Source organism: Mus caroli, unplaced genomic scaffold (assembly GCF_978045245.1).
Source record: "Mus caroli unplaced genomic scaffold, Mus_caroli_1 scaffold_2, whole genome shotgun sequence".
Lineage (NCBI taxonomy): Eukaryota > Metazoa > Chordata > Mammalia > Rodentia > Muridae > Mus > Mus caroli.
The window spans coordinates 88900289-88927207 of NW_028227257.1; the positions used below are offsets into that span (position 1 = coordinate 88900289).

The 26919-nt window shown below is 49.7% G+C and overlaps 2 protein-coding genes across 8 annotated transcripts in view; one reads left to right on the top strand and one right to left on the bottom strand.

The window, feature by feature from the left end:
- The window catches only part of Atg13 (autophagy related 13), a 42052-nt gene extending 39950 nt beyond the window's left edge, over positions 1–2102 (top strand). For all 5 annotated transcript variants that reach the window (XM_021185714.3, XM_029473899.2, XM_021185684.3 and 2 more), the window contains one exon: positions 256–2102. In XM_021185714.3, coding sequence (XP_021041373.1) covers positions 256–333 — 78 coding nt within the window. In that variant the 3' untranslated portion in view covers positions 334–2102. The remainder of the gene's footprint in view (positions 1–255) is intronic.
- A 1802-nt stretch (positions 2103–3904) lies between these two features.
- Positions 3905–26797, bottom strand: Arhgap1 (Rho GTPase activating protein 1). 3 transcript variants are annotated; one of them, XM_021185616.2, is made up of 14 exons: positions 26680–26739; positions 25169–25228; positions 22847–22981; positions 22542–22637; positions 14165–14252; positions 8393–8524; positions 8150–8236; positions 7896–7994; positions 7410–7517; positions 7240–7316; positions 6972–7049; positions 6426–6554; positions 6131–6234; positions 3905–5988 (listed from the first exon to the last, which is right to left on the bottom strand). In XM_021185616.2, exons 3-14 carry the CDS (start codon positions 22977–22979, stop codon positions 5800–5802), a joined length of 1320 nt encoding a protein of 439 aa, XP_021041275.1. In that variant the 5' UTR covers positions 22980–22981; positions 25169–25228; positions 26680–26739; the 3' UTR covers positions 3905–5799. The 3 variants fall into 3 exon arrangements, with proteins under 3 accessions (XP_021041275.1, XP_021041281.1, XP_085690771.1); XM_021185622.2 differs by having other exon boundaries at positions 25169–25243; positions 26680–26725; XM_085834645.1 differs by lacking the exon at positions 25169–25228 and having other exon boundaries at positions 26680–26797.
- Between the last annotated feature and the right edge of the window lie 122 nt (positions 26798–26919).

Here is a 26919-nt window from a genome sequence, read left to right on the forward strand (position 1 = left end):
TTTGGCTTTGTTTACCTATCTTATGAGTTGTGGTTCACTGGGATTCATCAGGCTCCCGTGCAGCCCTGTGACACACACCACAACCCCTACCCTCTATTCCCCATCCTGCACTTGTCCCTTCTCTCAGCCCAGTGTCTGCTCAGATTCCCTTCCTGTTAGTTTGCCTGGCGCTGCCCAGTTCCTGATTTTTCTACTGATGGCTGGCTGCCTCTTCGAGGCCTTCTGGAGTAAGTCCCTCTTCTTTGCTTGCTACAGGACTCCTTACCAGAGAAGCTGGCTGTGCATGAGAAGAATGTCCGAGAATTCGATGCCTTTGTGGAAACCCTGCAGTAAAAGTGTCCCGAGTGTCTGCAGCGCCCCCTTTCTGTGGACCCAGCAGAGAACCTCCTTTTCCTCAGCTGCTCCCTAGCCTTCATGCTGGGTCTGGCCAGGGAAAGACAGGGTGGCTCCCCTATGGGACCTACAAGTCCCTGCTCTTGAACTTCCTGGAGACTCATGGCAGCAGTCAGGCCCAGTGCCGGACTTGGCGAAGGACTCGGGCCTTGGAGTTGGAAGCTGGCTGTAACAGAGCCTCAGCAAGGACTGTCCTCAGCTGTTCTTCCTGCTACCAGCCTCCTGCCTGGGTCTACCCTGAGGCCAGCCCTACCTGCTTGTCCTTACCATCAACCACCTGACATTCCAGCTGGTGGCTGGGACGCTGGGCAAGGCAGAAAGAGGAAGAAAACCAAGGAGACCAAGCCGGGCGAAGGAGGGCCCTGCGTCACTTCCTGGACCACCCTGCTCTCCCACCCATCTTTCTCCCTTCCCTTCCTTCCATCTTCATTTACTCCCTTTCTCCCACCTTCTTTCTCCTTTTCATCTCCCACTTTCCATCCCTTGCCTTCCTGGGCCTGTGCTTTTGGGCAATCTGCCTAAAATGACAAGTATTCCAAAGCTAGCCACCATCTCCCAAAGGCTGCAACAGCCTGTTTGTAGAATTTGTTATTGAGAGTCACAGAAAGGTTCTTTCCTCGTTTTCCCTCAATCGCTGCTGCGTGGATATAGACCATGGTAAATATTTATTACTTTAAGAGAAATCAGATATTTTATAGAAGTATGTTTGGGGTTAGAAGTTCCACTGGGGAAGGAGAAGGATTTCTTCTGGGATGTCGGCCTCCAGTGAAGATTGCTCAGTGCCTGTGCTGCTGCTCTGAGGATACTCCTGTCACACCTAAGGAGAGATCAGGAATAATCTGGCAAAGGCCAAGCGGCCCCCTCAGGCTGCGTGTATAGAAGTGTGCAGGCATTAGGCTTCCCTGGCACACTGGGAACCCCAGGAAATCTCGGGTATGTTCAGTGTGGTGACTCCTCAGAGTTGTGTTGCACATGGTGCCCCAGGAGCACTGAGTGTCCTGCTGCTCAAGTCCCTGAGCCTGGAGCAGGACTAGGGAGCTCTTCCTCCTCCCTCTAGTCCCAGAGTCTGTACGAGGCCCTGGCTTTATAAGCTGGATTGGTTCCCCTTTAAGAAACCAAAGCTGAGCTTATGGTTGACGTAAACCTTCAGGTTTGCTTGAGTGAGTCAAGTGCCTCTGCCAGCCTGCTCTGTTCCTCTGTCCCTGGATCCTCACTGGCAGCAGCTGTTACGCATTGGAGCAGGTGGCTCACAACTGCTTGTTAGTAATCTGCATGTAACACTGGAGCCTTTCCCCTGTGCATGCTTTTGCTGCCACAGAGAAATGTGCCCAGCGGTGGTGGCCAAATGCCATTGCAGCCTTTGGGTCAGGGGTACACTCAAGGCCTACTTAAACCAGATATCTCCCCCAGAGCCAGAACTGAAGGGGGGTGAGGGCACGGGTTCTTTGCAGGGCTCAGCCAGTGGCCTTTGCAGACAGCAGCCTTTATGTCCCAGATTATTAGGAAAGAGGCCAGGGAAGCTGAGCAGAGCATCCTTTAAGGTAGCCTATGCTCTTCAGCCCTACACAATGGAAGGGATGGGCTCTAGACCAACGCAGCCAAGCTCAGGCTAGAACCAGGTAAGGCCCCTCCAGTGCTTTGTTGGGAAATGAGAGCTACACCTGGAAATATAATCAAGAGATTTCCAATAAAAAGTTTTCTGTACTTCATAGCTTCCTATTCCCAATGTCTTGACAACTAGTTCATCAGTCCCACCTCTGCATCACTGAGCCACCAACAGCTTTCACAAGGAGCAAAGGGTGGAGCCTGAATTTCAGAGTCCTGAGTCTCAAGGCTGCTTCAGTCTTGGGACTTGATCAAGTAACTCACAGCCTTCACTGTCTAGACCCTTATATTATTCTCCCAAAACAGGGCTATGTGGTTGAATATTCACTGAAGAACTCTTGTAAAATCTCCTTCCAGGGTGGGCTGCTGTTAGCACACTCACTACCCTACCTACAGGACACAAAATCCCTAGAGGGGAGGACAAGCTGCAGAGGATGCAACACACCACGGTGGCTGATGTCAGGAACAAAGTTGTGGCTGAGCAAATGAGGGAAGTGCGGGGAGTCGTGGCCTGTGCAGATTTGTTCTGCTGACAGAATCCAGCAAGGGTAGTGGACTCTCATAAGTGCCGAATAATTAGGTCTGATGTACACACATGCACCCCAGCTATGGATACACATCTGCAGAGCCAATGTATATAGTTCTAGATGCAAAAGTCAACAAGGTACACTTGTGTAGGCTCGTTCCCCTGCACCCAAGTCAAGTCCAGCCTAAAGACAACAGTGGGACTATCAGAGAATTCTAAATCAGCCTAAGAATAGAGCTGAGGAGAATGGAGTCAGCCCACTTTGCCAGTAAAAGCCTGGGTGCCCTTGTAAACTGCATCGGATTCAGATCATAACACTTGAGCACACAGCAAACAACACAGCTGTCCAATCTGGGTCAGCAATGGTAGTAACATCCTTGCTGGGCCTCCTTTGGCTGGAGTCTCCAGCTGCTCCATGGCCAACAATGTGTCTGTTTCACCCTTTGCCTGAGAGACCTTATTGCCAAGGTTTTGTTTCCTAGCACCTGAGTAACTGCAAAGGCCCTGCCAGGATCCCAACACAAGTCAACAGCTCTCCCCGGCTCTGGCTGGCTCTGCTGTTTCCCTGGGTCACTGCCTCAAACAGTTCCAGTGTCACCAAGCCTACCACTGAGCATTGCTACAAGAAATTAAGCCACCAAAGCCTTGTGTCTCAAGGCACCTGAATCAAGGCCACAGCTGGGCAATGGAACTGCCTCCTAGAAGCTCGGGGCTAATGTTTACAGCCACTATCTTAACACTGCTGGAACCAGTGGCTCTGGCTGGGCGGCCACCCTGGGCCACCATATCTGGAACCTGCCCTAGACAACTGAAATTTGGGCCAGTTGCAAAACAAAAGTCAAATGTGATGGCTCACGCTTGCAATCACTACATTCAAAAGAATCAGAACAAAGCCGGGCGTGGTGGCACACGCCTTTAATCCCAGCACTCGGGAGGCAGGCAGATTTCTGAGTTTGAGGCCAGCCTGGTCTACAAAGTGAGTTCCAGGACAGCCAGGGCTATACAGAGAAACCCTGTCTTGAAAAACAAACAAACAAAAAATCAGAATAGAGACCAACCTGGTTGCAGAGAGAGACCAAGTCTCGAAAACAACCCACATAAGATCTATCTTGGATGTGATGATACACACCTTTGATCCCGGCAGACCTCTAAATTCCAGGCTCAAAACAAACCTTTTTCTAGTTTTGGGGATGAGATCTACATTCTTGCCAGGTGTTCTGCCAGTCTGAAAGTAACTCTTTTAAACCAAGCAAGGGCATGGTGTCACAGAAGCAGGCAGATCTGAGTTCAAGGGCAGCCAGGGCTACACACTGAGAAACCCTGTCTCAAAAGTCCCACTCTCGCAAACACACAAAAGGCTCTTACCAGTAAGATTCAGGATTGGTTCCCAATTAAGACTATGTCTGTTAATGGCATATGCCTTTAATCCCAGCATTCAGGTGGGCAAATCTCTGTTGAGTTTTAGGCCAGCCTGACCTGCATAGTTTTAGATGGCTAGCCAGAGCCACCTAACTACTCTATATAACTCGGCCCCAGTTGCATGTGATTTTGGAAGTGTGCACAAGATGAAGGCTGACTAAAAGGAGGGACCCCGTATGTGCAGTTCCCACAGAGTCCTCTGGGACACAGCTTCTTGAGGTCGCCATCCTCAAGCAGACTTGGACTGATTTTTTTTTTTTTTTTTTTTTGGACATTCATTGGTACCTTGTCTGAAATACAGGTTTGTTCATATTTCCCTGAGAAAATTTAGCAGACAGCAGATGGACTAAGGAGGGGACTTCCTAAAACTCTTTCTCAACTATACCACACTTCCTGCCTGGTTGTGAATTTCAGGGTCTTACTTCCTAAACAGCCAAATGGGTATTTTTCATTTACATTTTTATTGAAATACAAAAAGTGCAAACGGTAAAATACATGATTGGTGCCAAGGAAATCGTGGTAAATGTGAACACTGGATTCACAGTAAGAGCGCCCCCCTGCCACAGACTGACAGGACCGGGCAGGAGGAAAACAATAGGTCCAAAGGCTCCTCAGTAAATGGAGTGTAGCAACACTTGATACAAAAATGTGGGCAAAAGCAGAGTGATCCAGGCTGGGTCAGGTGTGAGGCTGGGGACCGACAGCAGCACTTGTGGCACCAGAGACCTGCTACAACAGTGGTGCAAGAAAGAGCCAGTGAGGTCAGGCCCAGCCTCAGCTGCAAGATCATCAGTACAGATCTCACGGTAGCCAGTACCATCTCTGGAGCTGTCCTGCCTAGCCACACCTGTAGGGCAAGGTCACTGCAGGTACCTCCCTGTCATTAGGCAGTGGACTTCGGGAAGAGAGTCACAAGGCTTCATTAGGAATAGAATGAAAGCTACCAATCATCATTGGGGCTCAGCTTTCTGAAAGACAAGAGGCCCTGTGGCCACCACACTCCCCTAAGGAAGCTGCTAGAACCTATCCAGCAGGGGTGATCTATTAGTAAAAGCTCTGTCAGTCTTTGGGGCTTCTGAGTTTCTGACTCTCTGAGAGTCCCTAGGCAGAAAGTGAGAGACATTGGTATCTCTGGCTAGAACAGGGACACATGAAAGACCTACTATAGCCTTTGGCTGAAGATCTGTGCACATGAGAATGAATGGAAGGCATGGAGGGCCAGGACTGCTGTAACTGATCACTATGGCTCTCCCTGGGAGTGGACAGGACCATTTCAATAGACACTCAGATTCTGAGTCTTGATATCCAAAGTGCCAAGTGTGGCAGAAATGAGGGAATAGTACACTCTGGGGGCAGTACCACTTGGGGAAGAACAGACCCAGGAGGCAGAAGGGACAGGCCAACGCTGGTCTTCTCATCCCTACTAGCAGGGAGGGCAGGCACAGGGAACTTGCACCCAGGCCAATGCTCACTTCCTAGCAACCAGGAAAGAGAGGACCAGCCCCAGCTACCAGCACAGCCAGCAGTGATGTAGTCTTCTACACTCACCAGGGAAACAGGCAGGAAAAAGGAAAAGGTTTACTGTGGCTGAATCCTAGAAGAACCAAGCCCAGCAACCAGAGAGGCAGTGAGAGGTATAAGGCAAAGAAAATGTCTTACGGTAACAGAGGCCTCCAGGGCCAGTAAGGTGGGATGGGCAGAGGGATAGGAGGGGCTGCCCAGTTAGTAGGCTCCAACTTCCATCTTCTGGGGCTTCAGGGCCCCTTCCTAGGCAGGAGCCCCGGACTCCAGTAAGGTTAATGCCAGGAGGACAAGTCCAACTCGGGCTGCCAGAGAAGGGGCTGGAGGTGGTGAGCTCAGACCCCTTGGGCATCTGTGCTGGGGAACAATTCCCCTTGATGATCCAGGAGGAACTTAGTGAAGGTGTTGATGGGATTGATGGCCTTGAGGGTGATGGCAGCATCTTTGGCCCAGAGCAGATTAGGGCCGAAGACTACAGCCAGGTTAGTGTTGGTCATCTTGTTCTGGTCACAGTGGGCAGATATCTGTGGAAGGAAAGGGCTACAGCTAGAATGTCTGGCCTCTACCTCCTACTCCCAGCAGCTCCTTCCAGAGCATCCAAGCAATGAGAGCATCTCCTCCCCGTCACCTCACCAGGTGGGCTGAGGAAGCCAGGGGAAGTCTCACCTGCACCAGGAAGGCAGTCAGGAAATGAAGCACCCGGTAGTTCTCCTCTGGCAGAGTTTGGAGAACCTGCTGTGTCACCTCCACTCTCTGGCTTTCATCAATATCTGTGAAGAATAGAGGTCTAGGTTATAAGGGCATAAGACTAGCTTTGGAAACCTTGATATGATGAGCCTAGCAGGGGGAACCCCAACTGAAATTCCTAGGAGCTGCTCAGGCCCACAAGCCTGCGGGGCAGGGCGAGAGAAGGCTCAGTGCCAAAGGATTTGCACAGCTGAGTAGGAAAGAGAGAACTCACTGAGGAAGCCCACAACGTGGGGGTACAGGTCAAAGGTTAGCAAGGGCTCAGGAAGCTCCCGAAGGAATGTCTTGAGGATGACGGCGGGCAGGTGCAACTCATTGTACTGGTCAAAGTCCACAGGCAGCCCTTCATGGGGAACAAAAAGACTGAGAGAGCACTCGGCAAGCTAGAGGCTGGCAGGCTCATGCCTCGCTCTGTTCTTGTCCACTGCCCAAGCTGCCTTTCCCCAGGACACCCCATACATCCACCTCTTCTCTTCTGTAACAAGGGATGACTCAGACCACCCAGAGTGTGAGGTCACTGTCACACAGGACAATTACTGCTCTACATGAGCTTGAACCCAAGGCTGCAGCCCCTGAACATGAGGCAGAAAACCTGGATCGTCCAGGCAGAAGTAGGACCTATATGGCCACACCAAAGGACACAGAAACGTCTGGCCAGAAGAAAACCTGGGACATGCTAACAGCCCTCACACTCCCAGCATGCCTCATCTTCTCAAACACACACAGAGACCCCATCAATGTGCACACACAGCCCACTCACCCATATTGTATTTCTGCTGCACTTCCCGTACAACCTGGGTGTTGGCAGACCTCCGGAAGATGCCCTCAGTGGTGAGAGCTGGAAACCAAGGGAGCTTGGTGAGTTTCAGCGCTCTGGGGGATGGAGCTCCTCCCTACCCTATCAGTCCTGGAGTTCCAAGAAGGGTCATTGGGAGCGCACTTCTCTATGCCCTGCCCAGAGTTTCTCAAGGGCAGCTGGGTGATGAGGTGGCTTGGCTTCAGAAGGCCTTAGGCTGCATGGCACTCACCGTGAGCCTGCAAGTAGGCGACGGTCTCCCTGAGCACAATGGGAATGGGCTCCTGGCCTGGGCTTTTCTCCTGGAGGCTGAGGGAGCAAATGGGTGAGCTGGGGTTCTGCATACTGGTCCACCCCCCACCCCATCCCCCAGCCTGACCTGCCTGGCTTTAGCATACTCACTGCTGTAAGGAGACCCCAAACTGCTGATTGGGCAGGGGGGGCCGTGGTGGCATGGGCTTGGGAGCTGTTGCAGGGCTTTTCTGTGTGGATTTGAGGAAGTCATCATACCTAGGGGAGCAGATGGAACAAGGGTCAGCCCCCCCCGGGCCCCCCCCCCCCCCGCCCGGCTCTATAGTCTTGTAGCCAACTTTATCAAGTCTTCACTGTGTGATTTTACACGGATTATTTCCTATGTCCTCAAAATAGTCCCACTTGAGTAACACAGCAAAAAACACTCTAAAGAGATTCAGTCAACAGCTTGTGACAGAAATGGGTTTGATCTATCTCTGGATCTTTACACTGCCTTTCTCCAGTTTCCCCAGACTCCTGACTCCCACCCAGGTTACTCTGCCTCCCAAACAACACAAGCACACAGCTGACCAGTGGACCCACAAGCACCCCCCCCCCCCCATGCGCCCAGCTCTCGGGCCCACCCAGCTGTCTCACTTGAGCACTTGGCGAGGGATCCCCAACTGCTCCAGCTTCACGTGCTCGCTCAGCTCACTCAGGTAATTCACGTAGAAGATCTTCCGTCCAAACTTGAAACTGGAGGTAAAAAGAAGGCTCTGGTCAGGCTGGGTCTCACGGCAGGCCTTGGCCCTCCCTGCAGACAGGTTCACCCCAAGCTGGCCACCCTGGCCATCTGTTTGCTGTGTGAGGGGTACATGAAAAACTCAGTAGTCCACCTGTGGCCTGCTCACCTGATGAGAGGCTTAAAGAGGATAAGCAGGGTTTTGATGAACATGGTTGGGTGCACGATGTACAGAGCCTTGATGTTCTTCTTGTACCTGCAGGCCAAGTAGGAAGCTTGTGAATGGTGGAGGAAGGGGCAGAGCTGTTGGGGTCCTGCCTCCATTAATAAGGAATAAGTTTCTGACTAAGAGAGCCACCCAGAGCCCAGAGTTAGCCATCCTAGGCTCACCCATCCCTATGTCCCAACCCACTTGCGGTCAAACTCTCGGTAGGCGTCCCGTAGCCAGCTGAGGGAGGGCTTGTTGTCACTGGTCAGGCCATGGTGCAGGTACAGGAGTGTGTAGTCACTCTCCACATACTGGTCCAATGTGTGTTTCAAATACCTTCAAGAGAAATGTCCAGGACTGGGGTTGTGGCTCTATGGTAGAGCAGTTACCTAGCATGTGTGAGCCACAGGTTTAATACCTAACATCATAAACATATAAAAAGATCTGTTCAGACCTGCCCTCTGCACAACAGGTGTGGCCTGTTACCATAGAAACCAGTGCTTGCATCATGGCTTCCTTCTCCACAAACCCTCCCTGCTATCATTTGGCTATGTAATCCACAGCCACTTTCCAGGAAGGAGGTAGAGGGTGGGCCTAAGGGAGAAGTAAGTATGTAAAAGCCCTCATTGTGAGCAGCAGCAGTCAGGAGCCCTGAGCCACAGACTGGGCTGTATAAGCACAGTTAACAGGGTCTGACATCAGGATCTCCATGAGGCAGTAACAAGAACAGTCACTGTTATTGGTAAAAAGCTTTCAGTGTTTGCCAAGTACCTCTAATACCTCATTCTTCCCTTGTAACAATTGAGGCTAAAGTTAAAACATCTTACTAATGAGGGCAGTCTGCAGAGGTCAAGTGCTTAGCCAAGGTTTCAGCTGTGGCAGGACCTAGTAGTGACGTGACCAACTCCAAGACTGCACTCTAGACCTTGGAACAGTTCTACCTTTTTTATGTGATCTGTGTTTATGAAAGGACATCAGGATGACCAGAAGCTCAACTATTCCCATCCCTAGGCTCTTAATGGACCACAAAGCCATACTCCTCATGTTCCCTATGCTCACAGTAGGGTATGTACCCCCAACATCCACACACACACACTCTCACTCACATTGAGCACACTGGAAAGTTTGGAAGTAATGAAAAATAGGGAGGGGGGAAGAGCCTAGGGTAAGACCTCTTAGAAGACAGATAATCAGCTCTTTGGCTCTATGTTGGACAGGCACAATGCTAAGTACATCCAAAAGGAGGGAAGTCTGAGAGAGTGCCCAATGGCTTGACTAACGACCTGCCCTAGAGTCAGAGGCCTAATGACTAGTCCCAGGGTGCAGAGCTGGACCAGCACAGGTAGGCAGGGCATACGTAGTACTAATGCTAGGAGACCAGATTCTGATCATTATTAGAACAAGAATACTTGAGCCCTATCCACACTTCCACACCGGAAGTTTACAAAGGGCAAAGGGCTGTCACATAAAAGGATGGCATTTGCAATTAGGAAAAGAGCAAAGATGACAGTAAAGTGGACGACACCCTCATCCATGGATGCATGCCCTAACCTTTGTGTGCAATAAAGAGATGCCTATCAGAAGCTGGGCAGCGCGCCCCATCTCTGATCACAGAAAAGCATGTTCAGGACTCCTTCCTGAGGAAGCAGAGCAGTAGAAGCATTCTTGTAGGAGACTGTTCATTCCAGAGTTTTATTACAGAAAAACAACAACTGAGCAGCCAGCAAATTGTCCAGTAGCAGGAGACGGGCTCAAGAAATCATGGGACATCTATAAATAGACTATCTCACAGGATGCTTCCTCAGGCAGGGCTAAGCTGTGAAGTCATGCATCACAACAGCGGTCAGCCCTGAGGCAGACACTGAAAGAGCAAATTGGAAGCGGGGTGCTGGTGGGGTGACGCTGATAGGTATGGAGTTGCTGTTTTATTTTGTATGTAGAAAAAAGGTCCCACACTGTAGCTCCGGACATGCCAGGAACTCAAAATCCTCCTTCATAAGCTTCCCAAGTGCTGGGACTGAGGCCAGGCATCATCAGATACAGATTCACAAGGAACCAACCAGGTGCAGTGATGCTCAGGAGGCTAAAGAGGGCACTTGAGCCCTGGTGTTTAAGGTCAGCTTGTGAAACAAAATGAGAGCTGCCTTGAAAATGAAAAAAAAAAAAAAAAAGTAGTACACTATTTGTTACTTTCCTATGTGCATATTAGTGCAGAAGATGAAAAAACAACATGTTTTGTGTCGGGGTTTTGGGTAGTAAAAGGAAAGACAGGGTTTCACTGCATAAGGAGTCTGGCCTGGAACTTCTTATGTAGATAGGTTGCCCTAGAACTCATAGACATACAATTGCTTCTGTTTCCCAAGTGCTGGGATTAAAGGTGTGCACCCACTATGCCCAGCTAAATAATGGGGTTTTGTATGTGTGTGGGGGGTATTGTTGTTTTTGTTTGTTTGTTTCCTTGTGTACCCTTGTCTGTTCTAGAACTCACTCTGTAGACCATACTGGCCCTGAACTCAAAGAGATCCTCCTGCCTCTGCCTCCCAAGTGTTGGGATTAGATTAAAATCATGCACCACCACTCCCCTGCTAAATAACATGTTTTTGGTTTGTTTTGGTTTGGTTTGGTTTGGTTTTTCGAGACAGGGTTTCTCTTTATAGCCCTGGCTGTCCTGGAACTCACTCTGTAGACCAGGCTGGCCTCGTACTCAGAAATCCGCCTGCCTCTGCCTCCCGAGTGCTGGGATTAAAGGCGTGTGCCACCACCGCCCAGCATAACATGTTTTTAAGAATGTCTTTGAGAATGTTGTAGACATGGAAGATGAAAAAAATTATAAGACATAAAACTGAATACAGTGGTTTTCTTTCTGGATGACAGGTCTGTGAGACTTCATAAATTTACAGTTTTTTTTTCCTGAATAACTACTTATATATTTTTAACTTCCCAAATTGCAATACTCTAAAACTATACATGCTAGATTTCATCATTACCCACAACAACTCTCTGAGGAAGACATCATGTATACAGAACTCAGCTACCTCCAAGCACACAGCTAGTTAAAATACAGAGCTCTAGCTCAACTGGTATTTTCATTCCAAATTTCAAGAATTTTTCCATTTCAACTTCCTAGATCTGGGTGGGGAGTGGGGAAAGCCAAGTCTGATGTAATAGGCCTAAAAACAGGGCAGACAGAGCCAGTGAAAGCAGTCTGCTCTCAGCAGGGATGGTGACCAGGCAGGGTGTGTGTGGGGTAGGCAGTGAGATGATGTGTCTGTCTGTCTATCTGTCTGGATGTGTGTGTGGTATGTGATATGTGTGTGGGGGTGTGTGTGGTGTATGGTATGTATTTGATGTGTGTAGTGTATGTATGATGTGTGTCGTGTGTGTCAGTATGTGGGGGCGGAGGTAGGGAATGGCATGGTGTGTGTGAAATGCGAGTCTATATGTGTGTGTGGTGTGTATGTCTGTGTGTGATGTGTGTGGTAAGTGTGTATCAGAGAGTGTGTGTGTGTGTAGTAGGGAGGTAGGGAATAGGATGGTGTGTGTATGAGATGTGCATCTATGCGTGTGTGTGGTGTATGTCTATGATGTGTGTCTATGTGTGTGTGTCTGTATATGTGTGGTATATGCCTGTGTGTCTTTGTGGTGTATGTGTATGTGTCTGAGATGGTGTGTGTGTATAAGGTGTGTATCTGTGTGGTGTGTGTCTCTATGTGTCTGTATGTATGGTGTGTGTGTGCGTCTGTGATGTGAGTATGTCTATGTGGTATGTGTGTCTGTGTGTGGTGTGTGTGTATGGTGTGTATCTGTGTAGTGTATGTCTCTATGTGTGTAGTATGTATGATGTGTATCTGTATAGTGTGTGTCTCTCTGTGTCTGTATGTATGGTGTGTATGAGTGGTTGTGATGTGAGTATGTCTATGAGGTGTGTGGTGTGTGTGTATGGTATGTATCTGTTTAGTGTATGTCTCTATGTGTGTAGTGTGTATGATGTGTATCTGTATAGTGTGTTTCTCTCTCTCTGTGGTGTGTGTCTGTGTGTGTGTGTACAGTATGTGTATGCCATATGTCTGTGGTGTGTGTGTGTGTGTGTCTGTATGTGTGGTGTGTGTATGATGTATGTCTGTGTCTGTGAATAGAAGGAAGACAGGCAGCAGCAAATTGCCCAGGGATTCTTGAGACTAAAGAAAAACCCCAGATAGGCACAACTTCCTCAGCAACTGCTCCTAAAAACAAGGTGCTTTCCAACTGCCTAGGATTTCCCCTCACTGGACCTAATACCTGGCCGCAAGTCAGCTACGTGGTACACCAGGCATGGCACAAAAGCTAGAGGGGGTTTGTTTGTTTTTTTTTTTTTTTTTTTTTTTGGTTTTTCGAGACAGGGTTTCTCTGTGTAGCCCTGGCTGTCCTGGCACTCACTTTGTAGACCAGGCTGGCCTCGAACTCAGAAATCCGCCTGCCTCTGCCTCCTGAGTGCTGGGATTAAAGGCGTGCGCCACCACGCCCAGCAGTCTAGAGGGGGTTTGTAACTCAGCATCCTTAGGCTGAACTCTAAGGTGAGTATTCCTGGCTGGACACATGATGGCCCTCCAACCAGACTCTGCCTGCTCTAAGGAGCCAAGGAAAGAGAAGTCACAGGGTGGGGTGGGGGACGGACAGATGGACAGACAGACAGCACCAGAGGCCTTATAGACACAGCACAAGGAATGAGCTTCTGCCTCACCACAGGCCAGCTGAGCCTTTCTTCTGTGGTCCTCAAGCCTGTCCCCAAGATCACTACAATCCTCACGTGCACAACATTCAGGATGTCAAGGAGCTACTGTAGGTGGTGCACATACGTCACAGTTAGAGAGCACTTTAAACTGGCCAGGAAAACAGACACGATAGTCACTCTGAGCACACTGATGGCAGTTTCTACCCTGCTTCAACCATTCTCCTTCAAACACTGGTGGTTTGAAGGAGAATGGCCCCTACAGGTTCATGTATTTGAATCCTTAGTCACCAGAGAGTAGAGTTTGAGGAAGATTAGAAGGATCAGGTGTGATCTTGTTGGAGGAAGTATGTCTTTTTTTTTAAAAAAACTATTATTTTTATTTTATGTGTATGGGTGTTCTGCCTGCTGGAATGTCTGTGTACCATATGCATGCAGGACTTGTGGACGCCTGTAGAACGCATCAGATCCCCTGAAACTGGAATTACAGACTCTTGTTAGCAGCCACATGGTTGCTGGGGATTGAACCAGGATCCTGTGGAAGATCAGTCAGTGCTCTTAACCACTGAGCATGTCTACATGTGTGTGTGTTTCCCTGTTGCCTACAGATCAGGATGTAGCTCTCAGCTACTTCTCCGGCGTGGCATCATGCCTGCCTGCCATGCTCCTTACCATGATGACAACTGTCTAACCCTCTGAAACTGTAAGCCAGCCCCTAATTAAATGCTTTCTTTTATAAGAGCTGCCTTGGTCATGGTGTCTGTTGACGGCAATAGAGAAGTGACTAAGACAAGCAGCCTTTGGACTTGTGCTAGGAGAGATTCTAACATACACATATGCTAAGCAGACACCCCAAAGGTACAAAAACCACTAACAGCAAACCTGGCACAAAGTAAGATAATGTTAATTATGATTATAAATAAAAATGATTAAGAATCAAGATTACATCAGAAATACCAGAGTTGTACATATTTGGATATATTTACTTTTCAAGATTATTTTCTGGTACATTATCTCATTCCTGTCAAGAAAGAGGCCACAGGCTTCATTATCTTCTCTGAATGCCGAGAAACTAAGGCTCTGAGACACTTGCCAAGGTCACAGTCTCTAGGACTCTGACTCCTTGTCTAGTGCTCTCCCCTTAAGGATGAGAGGTCACATTAAGGAAGGAAACCTGGTTGGGGGGGTAGGGATGATGATGAAGAGAAATGGCTCCAGGCTACTCAGGATCTAGAGAGGTGCCACCCCACTTCCCCATGGGTACTCACCCCAAGAGCTTGCTGTGGTCCAGCTGGTGGCTGGGGGGCATCCGGCAAGCACTGAATACAATGATCTTCCGCCCATACTTATCATCACCTGAGTGTGAAGAAAGATGGAGTGCAGTGGGTGAAAGGTGGACCAGAGTGGTGGGCGGGGCTTAGCAAGTACCCACCTGGGGCCTGTGTCAGTGAGTGTAGGGGCTTGAGAACCCCATGTCCATTCCTCAAGGGCATGCTGGGTGCAGCTGCTTTCAGGGGCACTGAAGTGGGACAACCTCCCAAAAATTTTAACCTTGCTTTTTTTCTCATTAATATTTGTATTGATTATTTGAGAATTTTCTATCCTGGAACCTGAGCACACTCACTTCCCAGTCCTTCCAGGTCTTCCCTGTTGTGAGCACACTCACTTCCCAGTCCTCCCAGGTCTTCCCTGTTGTGAGCATACTCACTTCCCAGTCCTTCCAGGTCTTCCCTGTTGTGAGCACACTCACTTCCCAGTCCTCCCAGGTCTTCCCTGTTGTGAGCACACTCACTTCCTAGTCCTCCCAGGTCTTCCCTGCTGACCCTGTGGACCTCCCCCAACTCTTTCTCTTTCTCAACTGTGAGTCTGCATCATTGATACCATGGTAAAAGTAGCTTCTTTGTTCTTCACAGTCATCATCAGGAACACAGATCACAGACTTACACATGTTAACCTTGCTCTTTAACCCAGTCATGGTGACATACACTTGTAAACCCACACTTTGGAGGTAGAGTCAGGAGGATGAAGAGTTCAAGACACTTAATAGGTCCAAGGCCAACCTGGGATACTTAAGATCTAGTCTCAAAAAAAAAAAAAAAAAAAAAAGTCACATTGAAACTGAGTAGAGTGGTGTGGTGTGTGGTAAGGACCTTTAATCCCGGCCCTCAGGTTGCAAACAGAAAAAACTAAGTTTGAGGCTAGCCTTGTCTGCATAGCAAGTTCCAAGATAGCAAGGCTATATCGTGAGACCTTGTCTTACTAAGTAAAAACAAATAAAACCATGTTGAAAGAGTAATGGCTGTGAAGGCCACACAGTCATCAACAGATAAACATGTGAGGATATAACCCAGCTGATAGAGTGCCTGCTTAGCTCAGCGTGCAGGAAGCCCTGGGTTTGAGTCCTACTGCCAAGTAAACTAATGCTGATTGTTACATCTGTAATCCCAGCATTCAGGGGGAGAAGCAGGAAGATCAGAAGTTCCAAGTTATCCTTAACTCCATTTCCATAAATCTGAGGCTAGCCTGAGGTACAAGATACTCAGGGGGGGGAAGAGGAATATTCATGGCAACAGAAGTTTGACCATAAAAAGGAAGACAGATGGATACACAGCACAAAGTCCATGAACCTTGGAAATATGCTGAGCGCAGGCTGGCACAAAAGGGAGCTGTTGCATAATTTCCTGAGAGTCTAAGACAGTGGTTCTCAACCTGTGGGTTGCAACCCCTTTGGAGGATAAACAACCCTTTCACAGGGGTCAAAATCAGACATCGAGGGGCTGGAAAGATGGCTCAGCAGTTAAGAGCACTGGCTGCTCTTCCAGAAGTCCTGAGGACAATTCCCAGCAACCACATGGTGGCTCACAACCATCTGGAATGGGATTCAATGCCCTTTCTGGTGCATCTGAAGAGAGACAGTGTACTCACATACATATAAAATAAATAAAAAATAAAAAAAAAAAACAGACATCCATTGTGATTCTCTCTCTCTCTCTCTCTCTCTTTTTTTTTTTTTTTTTTTTTTTTGGTTTTTCAAGACAGGGTTTCTCTGTATAGCCCTGGCTGTCCTGGAACTCACTTTGTAGACCAGGCTGGCCTCGAACTCAGAAATCCGCCTGCCTCTGCCTCCCGAGTGCTGGTGAGTAATTCTTAATAGTAGCAAAATTACAGTTATGAAGTAGGAACACAAATCATTTTATGATGGGGTGGTCACCATAACTTTAAGGGTCTCAGCATTAGGAAGGTTGAGAACCACTGCTCAGAGACCACAAATCTGTGGAGTCGGGAAGCAAATGAGTAGGCTTCGAAGTGCTGAAAGGAGTGGAGAGAGTGAAACACTGCTAAATGGGTACATGGATTGATTTGTGGATGCACACCAAAAGTGTTCTAACAGGCTGGCACGACGGCTCAGTGGGCTAAGGCACTGTTCTAACAGGCTGGCACGACGGCTCAGTGGGCTAAGGCACTGTTCTAACAGGCTGGCACGACGGCTCAGTGGGCTAAGGCACTGTTCTAACAGGCTGGCATGACGGCTCAGTGGGCTAAGGCACTGTTCTAACAGGCTGGCACGACGGCTCTGGGCTAAGGCACTGTTCTAACAGGCTGGCATGACGGCTCAGTGGGCTAAGGCACTGTTCTAACAGGCTGGCATGACGGCTCTGGGCTAAGGCACTGTTCTAACAGGCTGGCACGACGGCTCAGTGGGCTAAGGCACTGGCTACCAAGCCTGATGAGCAAACTCTGATTCCCAGGATCCACATGGTGGGAGGAGAGAACAGATTCCTCAAAGTTGACTTTGACCCCCAGGTGTGTGCCATGGCTTGCCTGTATGTGTGCATGCAATGCCAAAAATAAAAATAATTTTGCTAAGATTTCTTTATGTTTTCTAGTGGTGCACACCTGCAACCCCATCACGGGAAGCTGAGGCAGGAAGTTGGGAAAGTCAAGACCACCCTGGGGTATAACAGCAAGATTCTGTCTCCAAAACCAGCCCCTCACATCCATCAAAAATATGGCCATCAAGGTCTAAAATATCTTGCCAACCAGCCATCCTACAACTGCTTTACCCCTAAGCACCAAGCAGCAAGGGCCTGGGAAACCTCTAGAAGCTTCTTCTCAGGCAGTCCAAGGCTGCAGAGGAAAGGGGTCTGGCCGCCACACAGTCGGTCAGCCAACGCAGTAATCACAGTTCTGCCCACAAGCACTTTCTGATTTTACTATAGGGCGGCTGAGCACACTCGGCTGACTGAACTCGAGACACTTGTAAAACTCTAATCTTTTAAGAACATGGAGCTCAGGGGTGTTTGTGACACTGTGGCAAATGTCACCTAGGTGTTTTCTCAGAGATATTTGTCCCAAACTCTCAATGTGATGGTCTAGCTCCTGACTGTCACAAGCCAGAAAGTTCTTGAGACACATGCTGCTCTTGCCCCAAAATGAAAAGCTCTTCCAGGGTCAGTTTGGAGCAAGGGCGCTCAAGAAAGCTCAAGAAAGCCAGGTTTTTGTACTCCCAAGTCCTCACCTGCTTCACCTTTCCAGAGACACCAAGGTGTACTTGCCTCATCCCCCAGCCTCAGAGGCAAAGGGGAAGGAACACAGAAGAGTAGAAACTGAAGACACGATCTCTAAATGCAGGGAGTTTGTCCTTCCACTCTACCTCAGCAGTAAGCGCTGTTCTCCCTGGTGAGCCCTACCATTCCAGTAGCCCAGGGGCTTGTCCTTTTCTTACTCATCTCTAGGCTGAGGCTGGGCTTTCTGGGGCCTTCTCAATCGTGGCCACGGTAGGCTGGTCCCTATGGGTGACCTGCCTGACCCTAGCAGCCTCACAACCTTGAATGCTACTGGATCAGCCCTCACCCTCATGGCTCCGCAGGAAGCACCATCCAGCTTTGTTAACCCAAAAGGGCCTGCTCGGGGTCCTCCAAAGAACTTCTTGTGTCAGCCCACTGAGCCCAGCAAGCTGTCTTGCTTCTTAATCTGCCTTAACATCCAACCCTGGAGGACTATACCTATTGCCCCAATGCTACTTCCACACTTGAGGAACCCTTGTCTGAGTGTCCCCCCTCATGCCCAACTCAAACAGAATCTGTGGACCTGGTCCTGTAATATCCCTTATAATGGAAGCCAGACATGGCAGCACACATGTGTAATCCTAATGAGAGACTAGAAGTTAGACAGACTCCCCGGTAGGCAGAGAGATGGGGTCATGGGTAGATAACAAAGGTGACAAACTTCCAGGACAGCCAGCTTCTTTCTCACCCTCCTTGAGATAAAAGCCTGGTAGGCTTTTGTCTCCCATCAGTGGGAGGCCTGTTGATGGACTGGCTCAGCAAGTCAAGATCTGATCAGGACATGTTATGTAACAGCTGTGGGCCAATCAACCATCCTACCTGCTTCAAACTGACCAACCCCAAATTAGGGGAAGAAAACTCTTCAGAGATTTCAAACAAACAAACAAACCAACCCAGCCCCACGAAGAGACTGGCATTCTCAGCCTGCTGCGCACCCCTCTGCTTCAGAGGGTCTTTCTCTTTGTGTGTTTTCTGCATGTGTGTCTTCTCACCTCAAACAAACAGGTGTCTCCGACTGCTGATCTGCCTGCTGCTACCTGCAGAGTGCAGTGAGGGTTTCTCCACTCCTACCTGTTGTGCTCAAGAGTTTTCCCACCTTTTAATTCTTTAATTGGCAGGGAGAACAAATCCGATCAAGAGCCCTTGACTGTATTCCTAGCACTGGGAGGCAAAAGCAGGAGAAGCAGGAATTCAAAACAAGGACCAGCTAGATAGTAAGTTCAAGGCCAGGGTGGGCTCCATGACATCCTACCTCAACAAAACAAATTCCTTCAAATGGCTCACAGGACTGAGTGTCAGCCTCCCCCTCTCAGGCTGCACCAAGCACACCTTCTATCACAGACGCTCTGGAAGCCCGGCATGCTAGACTATTTGTTGCTTATATCAGCCAGACCTTTCTCCAGACAGTTCTGTTCCAAACTGGCCACTATGGACTGGGAGATTCAACACACACACTCTGCCTTCACCTTCCCCCAGACAGGTGAGTTGCCCTTCCCATGGCTCGCAGCACTAACAGCCATCCATCTCTGCCACCAATTTCTACTCTTCTGAGTAATTGTTCATGCTCCATTTCCCACTGGCTCCTGAGCAGCCTGAAGGCAGGGCTGACTTTGGCCTGTTCCTGTCAGACACTCAGTAAGTACTGGTGTATGAGTGATGTGTAGTGACATGCACCTGTCACTCCAGCTACTTAGAAGACTGAGGTGGGAGAGTCAGTGGTGCCTACAAGTTCAAGACCACCTGGGGTAACACAGTAAGATCCATTCTCAAGTCATGAGTGCTGATAGCCTTCACAAAGATGCAGGTCACATTGCATGCAGTTTCATTTCTCAACTTGTATTTGATGGTTAAGTGTGTTAAGACAGTGAGTTTCTGGAAGTTGGAGAAGAAATTTTTCTAGACAGAATCCTTACCATGCACTTGTATCATAGCAGGTTTTTGTGTGTTTGCTTTGTCTTTGAGACAGGCTGTTAGGCCAGGCAGCGGTGGCACACATCTTTAACCCAGCACTAAGAGGCAGAAGCAGGTGCATCTCTGTGAGTTCGGGGCCAGCCTGGTCTATAGAGCAAGTTCCAGGACAGCCAGGGCTATGCAGAGAAACCCGGTCTGAAACCCAAAAGTGAGGGGATAGGGGAAGGCTGTTGATATGTAGTTCTGGATGGCCTAAATCTAGCTCCTCTGCCATGGCCTGAGTGTCAGGATTTGATACGTATTACAGGTATGTGCCCACCACACCCGGATGGAGGCAGGTCTGCACTGAAGGCCTGGGTGCTAGCAGCTCTCTGGACTCTGGGCCAGCTGCTGGTGGCTCGGAGCTAAGTTCACACCCTCACTTACTTCCCACTGGCTCTGTCAGGGGCAGAGGCACAGACTTAGACGGACAGTCTAGCCACGAGTGGTTCAGAAATCCTGGGCCTCCTGCCAGAAACCTGCAGAGGGCACATCACCTGCCTATCTGCACCTATGCAGAGGAATGGCTGGAATGCAGGGCAAGGCTGACATGGGAGGCCTGGGGACCTTGAAGCCATTCTTTGTAGCTCCTACCCCAAGCTGGAAGAGTGAGGACTGAGCCAAGGTAGAGAGACTGAGAGTTCTGGAATGTCAAGTGTCGAGGCAATGCCAGGAGCATGCTGTTCCACCTCACAGCTGGACACACTCCATCCAGGCTTTTGTGAGTAACCCTAATAAACTCATCAGCTCATCAAAAAAGGAATAAGGAAAGGAAAGGAAGGAAAAGACATTCTACAAAATCTGTTACAAAGACATGTGCACTTTTTTTTTTCTTTTTTTCTTTTTTTTTTTTTTTTTTTTTTGGTTTTTTCGAGACAGGGTTTCTCTGTAGAGCCCTGGCTATCCTGGAACTCACTCTGTAGACCAGGCTGGCCTCGTACTCAGAAATACACCTGCCTCTGCCTCCCGAGTGCTGGGATTAAAGGCGTGCGCCACCACGCCCGGCATGTGCACTTTTTCTACAGAAAAAAAATCAAAGCCTGGCGGCCCTAGAGGAGTCCAAGAGGCCTATGAGTCCAGAGCCTTGCCCATACTAGGTGAGAGCTCGACCACGGCATCATACCCGTGTTAGAATGAATCCTTCCGGGGGTGGAGGCGGGTTCTTTAATACTGACTGGAAGGCTAGCCTAGTAATGAACACTGAAAAAAGCCAGCTCAGCAAGGGATCAAAGGAAAACAGTCAGGTGCTAGAAGGCGACCACATGTGAGGATCAGCAGCTAAGGTCTAGGCCCTGACCTCTGACTACCCCAAGCAAGCAGGCTGGCTGCTACATCAAGCAGACGAGAACTCGCTTACCTGCTGTCAGACCGGATTGGAACTGTTCTTGCCCTGGAACCTTCAGAGAGAAGTGGGGCTGTCAACTGTGGTTCCTCTAGGCTCTGGGGAGAGGGCCTAACGAGCAGGGAGAGGTGTAGTGCTGAAAGTCTGAGAGCCAGACGTTTGCATTCCCCAGATACCAATCAGGGGCAGCACTGGTATTCATCAGGACAGCAGTTCTAGCAGGCTTTCTGGGTACTGGTGACCACAAACTGCTGTACAAGCCAAGGACATCTAAGTTGGGGGCTAGGACTGAGAAAGCTCATGGTATGTGATGACAGCTCAGACATGTGTGTGTTCAATGTTTTGTTAGGAATTCTGCAAGCCAGTTGACATTATGTCAGAAGCTTGAAACCAGCTGTTGTAGAAACTGAAAATGTTACAAACAATGGTCTCTTTGCCTCCTTTCTGGAGAGTCTCCTGTTACCAGAACAGCACAGGAAAGACCCTACCGGGGCCAAGTCACAGTTGACTGAGATTCATGACAAGCTCCTACTTTCTTGTCCAAATGGGCTCTTTCTCTAAATTCTGGTGCTAGAGAAATCACCACCTGTTCTTCTAACAAGCCTCACCAGCAAGGTAGGCACACAGGGATGCCACCACCAGGGTTGCTACGTGCCATGCCGGCAGGCCTTGTCTACCCAGGAGCTTCCCGAAGCTGCTTTTCCCCTGGAGTCTAGGTGTGTCACCACACAGCCTCCACCTTAACAGGACTCTCAGAAACTCTGCTATTTCCGGCTTCCAAAGCCACCACGAGCTCCCAACTCCCTAGAACGGGGCTCTAATTAAGCTAGTCCCACGGCCTCCACCAAGAGCCCTTTCTGATTCGTAGACCCAGAGGCCACAGCCAGGAGAGGCCAAGCACAGACAGCCAGAACTGGCACCTACCTGGCTGGGCCCCCTCAGGCTCGCCACAGTCTGGAGAAACAAACAAACAAAAAAAGCTGCATGGTGATGGTGATGGCTTGCTGCCAGACAGGGGCACACCCACAAAGGGCTCCGGACTGACCACAAGATCACCAGGCTGTCTACTGGGGTAGGCATTGGACACCTAGGCTACAAAGGAACTCTGCCTTGCTCTGCAGGGGTGAGAGAAACCATTTAACACCTCTCACCCAGGCCAAGGCAAGCATCAGAAATGCAGGCACCATGAAAATGCCTTAGACATTATGGCCTCTTCCAGCCCGGAGAGCTGCAGAGCTCCCTGAGGCTCACTACCTGCCCAGCTCCAGGTCTCTTCTGAGCCTTGCCTTATGAATAGGAGGGAGCTCTGAGGCAGAGACCCGTTGTCAGCAGGACAGCGCATCCACTAGACACTCGATGTTCCAGGGAGCCATTGCAAACCCCCAGAAGAGCTGGCTGGCACTGTCCCCATCTCCAGGGCCAACTATGTTCTGGCTCCCAGGATGTTCTGACATACAAGCACCACTGTACAGGACCCTCGACAACAGTGTGAGGCAGGAATTCAGAGAGCAGAGCTGGAGATCAAACACAGCTTTCTAACTTCAAAGCTATTAGGCCAATGCCTCCCACATCATGGCTGCAGTGGGAGACAATGGGTCTGTAGGTCAAGGAAGCAGTGGCAGGTGCAAGCCAATCAAACCCAACCCACGCTCAGTAAGGGAAGGTACGGATGCGCAAGAGCAGACCAGAGGCTACAAAAAGTGTTCTTTCTTGGTGGCATAAGAGGCTTCTCTACACCAGGGGCACAGACTATGAGGAAAGAGGTACGACACAGGGCCCACTTACCTGCTACTTCCACAATCTGGTGCCGGGCAATGTCGTAGTAAGGGTCATCCCACTTCAGGTGTGTCACAGGTTCTGGAGAGCTGCTTTTGGAGTCATCTGAGGAACATGCCAAGGCAGAGTCACCCAGGGGCTAGCCCAGCACTCTCCCTGGGACTCACCCTCTTTGGCCCCCCGTGAGGCCTGTGTCCCTAGATGTACCCTAGGACTGGACTCCTTGCCCCAACCTTACCCTCTGGAGTCCCTTCCAGCAGAAAGGGGTCTCCCCTCTGTGGTGTCACAGCTGCCTGAGACATTGTGCTGCCCACCTGACTTGGGGAAGTCTGGCATTTCATCAGAAGGCCAGTTCTTCTCATCAATGGAGGCCAGCTTCAACTGGTTCAGAGCTTGGCTGGTGTCATCCAGCGTCAGGTCATCTTGCAGCTCTGAGAGAGGATCCATAGCTAAGGAGAAGCAGAAGAGAAGCCTGGCTGCGGGGAGGTGAAGTGACCCCTCTATCCCCTTCTGTCCTCTTCTGGCACCCTTGGCCCTATTCCTCAACAGTTCTCATCCTGCCAAGAGTTCCACAGAGCAAGCTGCCAGGAAAGGCAGCTGGGACAGTGGATGGCACAGCTCAGCACCTCCCTTCAGGTCCCCAGCTGGGCAGTAAGGGCTGTGCCAGGTTCCACACTGCCTACAGCCTGACTGACCAAGTAAGGCAGTGACAGCTGCCAGGGCATCTCCTCAGGGATTCTAGAGTGCAGAAGCCTCATGCCCCAAGATGTTACAGGAACTGAAGACTCTAAGGGCCTCTAAATACCATGTCTGAAAAAGGCCAGCTGGGGCCCTGGCTATTACACTCCTCTCTCTAGGCCAGAGATGATAGGGTTCCAGAAAAAAAGGCCATGGCTGAGGTGCTCAGCTGGGTTTACCTGGGCCAGTAGCAGGGGACAGAATCTACCTGACAACCCAGCAGATCCCTTGCAGGTCTCTAAGGCTCTCAGGCCCTCTCTAAACCTACAGGGACTCCAGACAGTAGTTGCACTGTAGCAACACTCACAGATCACCTTAAGGATTACAGGGCAGAAGGGAAAGAGGCCTAACATCTAGAGCACAGAGGGAAGGCTTTGAAGGACAGAAGGTCTGTCAGGAAGGGAAACGAGTCAGCACTGAAACCAGGTTCTAGGCCCTAACCAAAGGAGGTGGCGCTTTCTGCTCTTGGCCCCATAAAAAACACATCCCTCCAGCTCACCAGATGGGTGAGGAAGGAGGTTTCAGTCCAACCGATTTGCCCAACCCCAAAGAAGAGGCTGCATTCCTGACACCAGAAAAAAGTGACATATATGGTCAGAGAATCAGCAGGGCAGATAAGAAGAGCAGAAAGGGCCTGGGGGTCGGAAGAAGGGAAGAGCTGCCCAGGAGATCGCACTGTGGGCTAAGAGGATCGTGACAACCTCCATTCCAGCACACATTACAGCTTAGGGCTCTGAATGGCGAACCAGCTCCCAGGGCCAAAGCAACAACTGCCTTGTTACCATGGCAACATACTGAGTCAGAAGAAGAGCTGTTTCAAGCTTTCAAAGCCCCCCTTTTTGACCAACCCCCCCTTTTTGCTTGTTCTTTCTCTTTGCTTGTCCCTCAGTCTTACCCACCACCTCTGCTGACCACCAAAATATAGGTTCCTCCCTAGGGACACAAAGGACAACCCTGTCATGTTTGGGAAAGCATTCCTCTTAGTAATACTGGCCTTTGCCCAACGCCCATATCTTCATTTCCCCCTTCAACCCTGCATCCTCCAAGCAGACAATCTTCAGTTGCGAGGAATTTACCTCTGACCCACCTACACCTCCCCATTCAACCAAGAGGTTATAGGGAGGCTTCAAACAGGAGCTTCTAACCATAGGTCTCAACCTATGGGTCACAACTCCTTTTGGGATCAACTGACCCTTTCATGGGGTCGCCTAAGACCAGTGGAAAACACTGATATTCACGTCACAACTCATTACAGTGGAAAAATTACAATTATGAAGTATTGACAAAAACAATTTTATAGTTGGGGGGGGCATCATCACAGCATGAGGAACTGTATTAAAGGAGCACAGCATTAAGAAGGCTGAGAACCACTGGCTCTTTATAGGACAGATTCCAGCAACCTCCTCCTGCCTAAAAGTCTTCTCTCCATTCCTATCCCTGCCCAGGTTCAAGGAGTCCTGGATCTTCCCTCACAGCTACCCCAGAGAATTCTTTTTGTACACAGTAAGTACCTGGTATGATAGAAAAAGCAAGAAGCCAAGACAATGGAAAACTGGGTTAGAGTCCCCGCTAAGCTGAGGACTGCAAAGATGGCAGACAAGTGAAGTGCCTTTCCTGGCTGGGCCTAAACTTTGCTTATCTGCAGAAGCAGAGGCTCCTCCCTCCCAGAGCTGTGACTCTCGGAGCTCAGAAGCTGCTGCTTTTATCCTGCTCAGAAGCTGAGCTATGTGCGAGGGACAAAGAGGGAGACTATGGAGAAGAAAGCTGAGCTCAACCCCCACCTCTGTCCCAGGGAACTTCTCTCTGTCAGTGTAGCTAGAGCTGACCTCCAACTCCCACATAACCTCCTTCGCTAGTAAAAGCACAGCAGTGCCAGCCAGCTTCCTGGCCGCTCTCACCTGCTTCTGGTGTCTTCTGGGAGCCGGACGTTTATCTGCTTGTCAATGGGTGGATGAAGCCTGGGAAGGGAAATTCTAACATAAAATGGTAGAAATGAAATATATCTGTCACCTGCAAAAAGCCACTCTCTCAGATTAATATTCCATTTGGACCAGGTAAACCATTTACCCAGAAAGTATTTAAAAATCACTTCAGGCGCTGGGTGTGGTGGCGCACGCCTTTAATCCCAGCACTCGGGAGGCAGAGATAGGTGGATTTCTGAATTCGAGGCCAGCTTGGTCTACAGAGTGAGTTCCAGGACAGCCAGGGCTACACAGAGAAACCCTGTCTCGAAAAACCAAAAATGACTTCAGGCAAAGGGTTTTTTTTGACTTTTGTAAAACAGTGACTCTCTCTCTCTCTCTCTGAAATTCTTGATGTTTGTGGACTTTTTCACTAGGAAAAATGAACAGATCCATGAAACCTTGCATGCATTTTAAGGATTTCACAAACCCCCTGTTATTGCTTAAGAACCTATTTCAAGGGCTAAGTCCATAGCTCAGTGGTAGAGCGCTTTGCCTGCATACACAGGGCCTCTCCAGCACATGCTCGATAAGTGAGCGCGCACACACACACCAAAGCAATTTATTCAGAACGATGCACATAGCATCAGAGTTTATTCAGAGTCTTCACATAGCAGACTCTGTCATTAGCTGAATGAATGAATGAATGAATTTCATAAGTGGAGAAGGAAACGGATATTTGTACTATGAACTGGACACAAATTCACCTCACAACTGCACTAGTAGTTCAGCATATGCTATCAAAACCATTTTACAGTTTGAACCAAAAGCGGGGGGAGGGAGGGAACAAACTGCTACAGATCATAGAACCCAGAGGCAGTATTTTAACCCACAAGTCCCAGTTTGAGGTGTTCTCTAGGTTAGAGTCAACCCCCTCAACAGTAATCTTAAGTGACTGTCGGTCACAAAGTTCACTGGGATCCAAGAGGCGCCACGAAAGGGCAGTCAGACTTCTCAGGGCAAACTGAAGTCACAGTACTTGCTGGCGCTGGAATCAGACTGTTTTGTGACTTTGGAAAAACCCAAATCCTACAAGGCTGCAACTCTAAACTATAATCATGTTTGCATAGAGTCCGAAAACAAACAACGAATGGAGTGTATTTCGTTTCACAAGAAAGTGAGATGAAAGCACGGCCTATCAAGTGACAAGGTGGATCACTTCCCCTTGATTTCTAGCTCTCGGTGCTATGCCAGAACCGGCTTGCTCTGCCTTGGCCTATGCCTTGCGGAGGGAGGGCAGGAACAAGTCAGAGAAGGTGGCTGTCTTCTCATTGCAAGCGCCGAAATGGGACAAAATCCCGGCAGCGAAGAGACCCAGGCCCTCGGGCCCAATTCCACTCCGATCCACTGCCTTGGATTTTCCCCTTTCCGACCCAATTCCTTCCGTTGACCAGAGCAGCTCTTCCCCCACCACCACGCCCAGCGAGACCCCGCGCTCCGCAGCTCACCTCGTTCGGGCAACGCTTCCTCTGCCACGCCTGTCAAAGCTCGGCAAACATCCGGCTCCGAGGTGGGAATGGGAACCGCCCCCTCGGGGGCCCCCAGCTCCCCAACCACTTCCGCCATTTCTTCTACCTACTTCCGGCTTGCTGCCCGGACCAAACATGGCTTTCTTGGTGCTCCGCCTACTTCCGGCAATCACCTGCCAAAATGTGAGGCTAAATAGCCGAGCTGTCCGACTTGTCGCT